At 36.0% G+C, this 8502-nt stretch overlaps 1 protein-coding gene across 1 annotated transcript; it reads right to left on the bottom strand.

Moving 5' to 3' along the window:
* Window positions 1-625: 625 nt before the first annotated feature.
* LOC130809446 (dynamin-related protein 5A) lies at window positions 626-8234 on the bottom strand. The gene is made up of 8 exons (XM_057675235.1): window positions 7800-8234; window positions 5492-5683; window positions 5178-5384; window positions 3809-4237; window positions 3107-3334; window positions 2826-3021; window positions 1961-2618; window positions 626-1497 (listed from the first exon to the last, which is right to left on the bottom strand). The coding sequence occupies exons 1-8, from the start codon at window positions 8166-8168 to the stop codon at window positions 1311-1313; spliced, it is 2466 nt and encodes an 821-aa protein (XP_057531218.1). The 5' UTR covers window positions 8169-8234; the 3' UTR covers window positions 626-1310.
* Between the last annotated feature and the right edge of the window lie 268 nt (window positions 8235-8502).

Here is an 8502-nt window from a genome sequence, read left to right as displayed (position 1 = left end):
AATCTTATTCCATATTAGAAAAGAAGCATGTTTGATGACATGGCAATGAAAGGAATCTTTTTTTATTACAATTCTCAGTCAAAGGGTTATAGAATTTATAGTCGTGAATATGAGAATATTATAATAAGTTGAGATGTTACAATTAATGAGGAATTATTGTTGAATTGGAATAGAAAATCAGAAGAAAGGCAGAACAAAATAGGTATTTCTTCTATTAATGAGCCAGTTTTACATTATCAGCTTAATATAAAGTCTAATACATAATTAATTTATAATATTTACGAAAAATATTTGCTATTAAGTATAAGGCTACGATAGTCTACTCAATAGTTACATTAGTCTTATTCACTCTGATAGGGCGAGTTTTGCTATTCAACTTTAAAATATAATCAATTCATATTTAAATATCTTATTACTTGGTATAATTGAGTAATAATAGATTTTTCATAAATTAACTTTTATAAATTTGTAGTTTTCTAAATTTAAAGTTAGCAATCAATGGTCAATGTTTATTAAATACTTAAATTAAATTAGAAGAACATGATAGTAAACTATAATTGGCAATCAAATAAGTAAAAGTAACAAAGTCAAACAATGATCAAAATTGCTCATGTACACTGAAATGTTTGCAAATCAATCCTAAAATTCTTTTGAATAACAGTTGATGAAACCTAAAACCCAAAATTGTTATGGACCGATTCGTAAAATAAGCGTTGACAATGATACACGTCTCCAATTGAAACAATTATAAGACATTGATTTGGTGCATCCGATAAATCATCAACTAATTTGCATTGTAACCACATTTTTTTAAGGAAAAAGAATCCGATCATACTCAATTTAAGAACTAGCAACTTAATCTGATATTGACCCAAATTCATAGTAGCTAGTAACCGATTCATACTCAAAAAGTAAGCCTTGAACTTGACTCGTGCACGGAAACACAACCCAATTATTAACCGATGACACCCTGAGTTTGATTAACACTCAACTCAAACTTCAACCGGTACCGAACTTGTGCAGACCCAATAGACCCAAAGCTAACCATTCCGATCCAAGTGCGACCCCCAACAGCACATAACCTTTATGAAATATTAACAATTGCTTACATAGGAAAGCACTCATCTATTGCATACAAGAGCAAACAACTGACCTCTTACTGGCTGTTGTTCACCGAGATTGGGTGTCAGCGACAGAGAAGTGGCATTGCAAGTAACAGTCAGTAACAATACAAGGAATATTGCTGTTGCTAGCAGCAACAGTAACAACAGAAAACTGAGTTGGAGCTGAAGAACGATCCTGAAGCTACGTCAGAGAGTCCTAGCAACACTCTTAAATTCATCCAAGCAAGATTGGAGGCTCTTTTGCCGCTTTTTGAGAGACTGCCTTTCGTTTTGAAGAATATCAATCGCCCCAGGTGCAACAAACATATCCATGAATTTTTCATCATTTACAGCAAATAAATCCATCCCAAGAGATACCATCAGCCTTTCTCGACTGCAATATCATAAACACAACAGAATTATGCACCGATTTGTAGATGAAACATAAAAATGAAGGAGAGTCCAACCTTTCAAACATGGTGAAAAAATTTGGTACTATGGGTTCTACATACCCAAGTGTTGCAGTTTGTGCTTGGGTCTATTGGGTGTGGACTTGGAGAGCCAGAAAATTTTCAGTTTGGGAAAAGAACATTTTGTCTATTCATTACTCCTATAATTTGAGCTAATAAGTTTGAAACTAGGGCTACAGTTTTATTTTCTTTAAAGAAACATGTAAATAGCTTTGATAGAATGTGGTTAAAACTTGTAAATGCTTCTCTATAAGTGTTGGATGCTTAGCTTGTATCCTTTATCTCATTTGTGGTGTTTTTGTACAAGGTTATGTGGGTGAATGTAAATTCATTGTTTACCTAAAATAACAAAAATGAAAAAATGTGAGCAATTTTCATGACACTTACCAAGGAGTCAAAAATCCAGAATTTAATGCTGTTGTCACACTCTTCTCAACAAGAACTTCACGTATACGAGCAAAATGAAGAGCAGCTGCCGAACAAATGTCAGCATAAGCAGAAACTGATCTTGAACAATTATCCCCACTTCCGAAGTAAAGACTGCCATTATTTCTGCTGTTGGCCAATATTCTTGGGTGCCTTTTCCTTGCTCCAGTTTCGATGAAATTCTCTGTCTCTTTCTTCACTAAACCATATATCAAGTCGCCAGGCTGATCAGGAGAGGGGGTCTCAGGCACTGTTATTAGATTTCCTCGAAGAGCCTCTCTTCCTTCTGGACCCTTGCCTGGTGTAGTTTCCCGTTCATTTTTTTCTGGAGGAACATTCTCTTGGTTTGCTGCAGTTTCATCTTGCAAAGCTCGAGCACTGTCGGAGAGATCAGGACAAAGTGATGCAGGAGAAACTTGTCTGTAAGCAGAAGTTAGAAAACCTCCATGTACATTAGTTTCATAGCACGCAAGAGAGTATTGACTTGTCACTGAATCAAGGTGGTGTCGTACAAGCTGTTTACATTTGGTTGCAAGATCTTTAATGAACCTGTTGAATGAGTGCCTCAAAGAAGCATGAAAACCAACATAGCCATCCATGTCTCCTGTGTTCTTCCCATCTGAAGACAACAACAATCCTTGCTTATTACACTGCCTTATCCTCATCATAAAAAGTACCCCAGAAAATAACAGATTCAACAAAACAAATGGTCGAAGATGCAAAAAAACTAATTAGAAAGTAAAGGACCCATCATCGAATCATGGAGTAATTTTCTTTTGCAGCCATAAAGGAGTAATCAGACAAGATTCTAAGTTGTGTTACTTACAGTCCAAATTCTGGCAATGATTTCGCTCACTTGCAAGATCAAAAAGATTCAACAAAACGAATGCAAGTCGATCACAAGCAGTGTCCAGCAGAGGTGCAAGCCAAGTTCTGGCAGCATTACGTGCAATCTCAGCAGCTGCCTCTGTTATGCCTCTACTTCCACCATGACCCATACGGGCAAGCAAAATATTGGCCACCTATTGGAGAATACATGTGTTATCAAGGCCTCAATACTCAGAAGAATCCCACCGCTAAGATTTTATTACCATAATAAGCAATTACCTTTTCCCTGGATACGTGAGGACAATCAACAGAATATGCAGCACATCGAAATTCATGCATAACTCTTTCAAAGGCAGCACCTCCATAAAGTCGCAACTTAGAATTCGCAGGTTTGATGTCTGCAGTAACACCAGGCCAACTCCCAATACCACTGTGCAACCGCTCCTCCTCAGTTGTTTTCCCCCATTGCTCTGGGGGAGGATCAGCTGCTCCATCAATCAATGATCCCTTCAAGAATTAATAAAGAAATAAAAAGGTTGATGAAAAATTAGCATGACGAATACAATTGAAAGAATCTATGCTTTGATTCAAATAAGTAAATGAACAGGAATTCCGAAAATAAATACAAAAAAACAGGAATTGGAGCACGAAAAAGGAATCAGTTTTCAGTATTAAACATAAAGTAGAATTCATCAGCAGGGTGCATTTTTAACAATGGGAGACCTTCAATATAATTGAAAGCTTTTAGAAAGCTTCTTCTTTTAGATCTCTGAGTTTGGTGCACAGGAGTTAATTTTCATGTTTTCTAACAAATGAAAGCTAGTGTAACTGCAGAAAATGACAGCTTCAACAAGCCAAATCCTTGATTCAACAATATTGAGGTAGAAACGACAAATGATGCGTGGAAAACTGCATTCCTTTAGTCTAAGCATGTAGTCTGAAAAAACTGCTTTCAACTTGCAGCTGGATATAGATACATACCACATGACTACTTATTGAAGCCGTGTGCAACATTGCTGACCTCCTGAGATGTGCAACATCAGAAGTTGCCTGTATCTTTGATTCCAGTCTAGCCAACTCAGAAGTAACTTCACAGCAACGCTGCTCAAGCAATGCCAGTGTTGCAGGTGCGGCTTCCTTGTATCGCTTCTGAAGTTCAGACTCCAAGAACCCCCTAACAGAATTAAAACCAATAAAGGGGAGAAACTTCTCTTCGTCAAAACCTCCGCTAACACCTTCACGAAGATGGTGCAAAACTTCAGAGTCAACTTGAGATATTTGACGCCGAAATTCATCATTTGAAATTGTATTTCTCTCCTTGGGAAGAGCTACATAAAAAGGCCTGATATTTTCTCCTAGGTAACCACTTGCGCTTAAGTATCGATCAACCTCCCAACGATCACTAAATTCCTGAGACGCATGGGACCTGTTAGTCAAACTAGATCATAATCCTGATAAAAACTTCAATCAAGGATAAATTATTTATCATTCCCACTACAAAACATGAACTCCCCCCCCCCCCCCACCCCACCCCCAGTTCATGGGAGAGAAAACTTATATTACATCAATTATTCCAGCCAGTGGCTAAACTTGAACGAAATTGTGGGAGGAGCGAAATAACGAAAAAAGTTTACTTGAATTTCTATAATCCCACATTTTCATTCCCTTTCTTTAAAAAAATGTGATATTTTCGGTTTACACGTAATAATAAAGATCCTATATGAAAAATAATATGAATTGAAATTACTTAGTATAAATTTTAAAATAAAGATCGAATATGAAAAATAATATGAATTGAAATTACTTATTATAATACTCCCTCCTATCCATTTCAAGTTGTTTCCACACGCTTACCAATGTACTAATTCAATTCTTAATACCTCTAATTGTTCATAATTTAAAATTGTAAAAAAAGTGATTGGTGAATAGTGATAAAGCCCAAATAGGACACTCAAAATGGAAACAAGGAGTACTATCTATTAAAGTAAATACAAGTACCACATATAGACATTAAACAAAGATTGAATAAAGACCAAACATACATAAAACCTAATGTGATATATAATCTAAAAACAAGGCTATAAGGTATATTGTACTCCAATTAATCACAATAGGAAGTACACTTTATTTTTCATCTAATCAATGAAAACGTGCAAGTAGTAGCTAGCCAGTTAGTAGCGCTATTGCATACTAGTAGCATAGTTATTGAATATAAAGTAATCATTTCATAGCAGCGCACAAGTGGAATCTCTAGGGGGAAGAGCCCTTCCCTGTCTCTGTTATGTTCCACCAATGAGTACAGCAGTGTGCAAATGATACGCTTTGTAAATAATAGAACACAAAATTGTACCTTTAGTCGATTATCAAATTTTGAGACCACGATTATTGTTCGTTTGAAAGTTGGATCAATGTCACGAATAGCATCCAGCCACAAAGATGAGCACCATTCGACACTACTTTGTTGAAGGAACAATATAATTCGATGAGGTGGACTTGCTAATGACTTCACCATTGATAAAATTTCATCAGGCGTATTGTTTGGCTCTCCCTTTTTAGCCTGTATTCCATATTTCCAACCCGTTATCCCCATCATCACAACAAGAAACATGCACATATGCTTTAAGATTAACATAACACAGAAAATGAACAAAAAAAAAAACTTACCTTAAGAACAAAGCCTGGGGTATCGATTATAGTCAAATTTGGACAGTAAGCATACTCAGCTCTCATAACTATAGGCTTGGAAGAAACTGCTGTTTTAGTCTTCTTCAGAAGCACCTCAGTACGTGATTTAATTGTATCCGCAATAGTAGATGCCAGTGAAATGGGGCTCCCATATTCCTCAGAATCCTCTTCCTGTCCAAACAGTAGCAACTTTCATATTACTATTAAGTAAATGCAGCAGGGCAATCAAATACCACTAAAGCTGCATTTATTTAGAGGAAAACATACCCTAGAAAACTGTAAAACCCCTTTAACATGGTTCGTCTAGGTGTAGATTTTAGAAAGGAGAAGTGAGAGGGAAAAGAATTTTTACACCCCATGTAAATCATTTTTCTCCCAAAACTAAAGGACACCAATTTAACTCTGAACCCATAACAATTTTGTGTTTTCGGTGTTTTTTTTTGGTTTTCTTTTTCCACGACAAATATTTTCGGTTAAACCAACCGAACCCTAAATCAGTGACGTACACTACCCTATGGCTTATGAGAACTTATGCTTACAAAGATCAAGTGAAGTTGTTTCTTAATCTAACCTATTATACTCTTGTCTAGAGTTACTAGTTAGTACTTACATAAGCTGTTTTAGGAGAATTTAGATCATCTACAAACATAAAACTTATGTAACATCCCCTAAACCATTTAGAGAGACAAATAGTAAGGAATAAAAGAAAAATTTGAAAACCAACTATTCCAATTACGATCAGATTTTGAATACATGGTGCAGGAGATGTTGCATAAATTGTTGTAGAGGATCCAGATTCTTTTTAGGAAGCCAAAAATGCTGTCAGTCTTCCTTCACTCGTAAAAGTTGATGCTAATTTACAAAAATACCAAACAAAAAAAAAACAATTTGTTGAATTATCCAAGTTCGATATCCTTCAAATATGTACAACATTTCATCCCCAAATGCCATAGAATAGCTCGGACCAAGGCAAATGTTGATGTTAGTTGATTTGAACTAAGTCTGGAACTTGAGAAAAAACAAGTGGAGTGGAAGAAAAGTTTCTGACAGCAATGGGCTTAGTCTCAACTGAGACTGACATTATCTCTGTCGAGATTAGTACGCAGAAAAGACATAAGCATTGGAGCTTAGAGTCTCGAGTGAGACTCAAGAAGTCTCGGGGGAGACTGATTCCAAATTCGATTAAGATCAAGGATTGTGGAATACTATGACTTTGGCCATGTTGAGTCTCAGGCGAGACTCAAAGAAGATTCGGTCGAGACTAAGAGTCTTGGTCGAACCTACCCAAATCTAGGTCGAGATCTCGGGCGAGACTCAAAGAAGATTTTTCGAGACTGAGAGTCTCAGACTCTCGGTCGATATTACCTTGTCGCGGTCAAGATTGTGCACGACTACATGTATTCTGCATGATTAATTGTGCAGTTATACTTTGATAAGTATTCTGAAACCTAATTAATCTATTTGTAATTGGGGATTAATATATAAAACTCTCCCCCCCCTCCCCCCCCCCCCCCCCCCCCACACATTTGCTTAGGTTTACGATAGAAGGAGAGGTATTAATCTAGAGAGCCACAAAATAGAGAGTTTTAGGGAGCAGGACAAAACTCTATCATTTAGTATTATGATCTCCTTACATAATGAAATTTTGTTCTCGTTGCTTGGTGGACGTAACTATCACATTGATAGTGAACCACGTTATTTATGGAGTGTTTTCTTATTGTTGTTATTTGTTTTATTGTGTCTTGATTGTTTTTGGGTGATCACTTTTGTTGTCCGCACTACGACAAAAATTGTGTCTTGATTGTTTTTGGATGATCACTTTCGTTGTCCGCACTACAACAAAAATTGAGTAGGTCAAATGTACTCAATTTTATTCTTGTTAGTGATAACAATTAATAAGGAGGTTGTTTCCACAAATACATTAAATTCACGAAAATAAATTTAACCTATTTTATCTACTCCTATTTTGCACCAAAGTTATAAGATGGTATTATAAATCCAATCTAACCAAATTGGCATAAACATGGACAATTTCCCTAACCTAATTTTTACTAAAAACTTTTTCTAATTGCCGAATTCTTCATATAAATCACTAGCTGAAACATATAGAAATCTTCAAATACCAGAAAAAGTTGGTATGAAAATCAGTACTTGAAAAAGAAGCAAAAATGCAGATATGAAACACAAGTAAACAACCCAGTAGATATCAGTAATTTGAATTTGATGAAATGAAACCCAAACGGAAATGTGAAATCATAAAACTAAAAAGAGGAATACTTATACGAACTTGAAAACGGCATTGAAGTTCGGAAGCGGAAGAATCATGAATCATTTGAAGAATCAAAGGTCTTCGAGTACCCATTTCAACTTCCCTTACATTAAATCGAAACCCAAGCAAAGCTTCAAGAAGAGAACTCTTTCCATCAGACTGTCCACCAATTGCAACAATTTCCGGTATTGGGAGCTTCTCACCGAAAGCAACAGCAGCAGCTTGTAAGCGATTGTAAGCTTCAAATCTGGATTTGAATTCATTAGATGGTGGCATGGAAGTGTTAGAGTTAGGATTTTGGGTGATTTGGTGGTGCTTTCTTTTGGCGGATTGAGAAGATTTCGATGATGATGAGGTTTTTGATGGGGTTTTTGCTGGAGTCGCCATTGGAGTATAAGAGAGGAGAGAAGAGGGGGAAATTTGAATTTGAATATGGGTTAATTAACCGTTGGAGCGGAGGTGTGGTTGGCTAATCAAGCCATATAGTGACAATTCTGGGTTTCTTCGAGTTAGACGAAATTTAAAAAGTTACTATTAATAAATCAAAAATTGTTTGGGAGAGACGTTCTCTCCAAAAGAAGTATTAGATTTATAAACTAAATAACCTGATTAATATAAATTAAAGAGAAAATAAAAATGTGAATTTCTTGTTTTGAGGTTGTTTCTGTGAAAGACGATTTCTCTGAAAGAGCATTAGATTTATAAACTAAATAGCCCAATT

Source organism: Amaranthus tricolor, chromosome 3, assembly GCF_026212465.1.
Source record: "Amaranthus tricolor cultivar Red isolate AtriRed21 chromosome 3, ASM2621246v1, whole genome shotgun sequence".
NCBI lineage: Eukaryota > Viridiplantae > Streptophyta > Magnoliopsida > Caryophyllales > Amaranthaceae > Amaranthus > Amaranthus tricolor.
The sequence above is the reverse complement of the archived record's forward strand: the minus strand, read 5'-3'. Positions and strand labels throughout refer to the sequence as shown.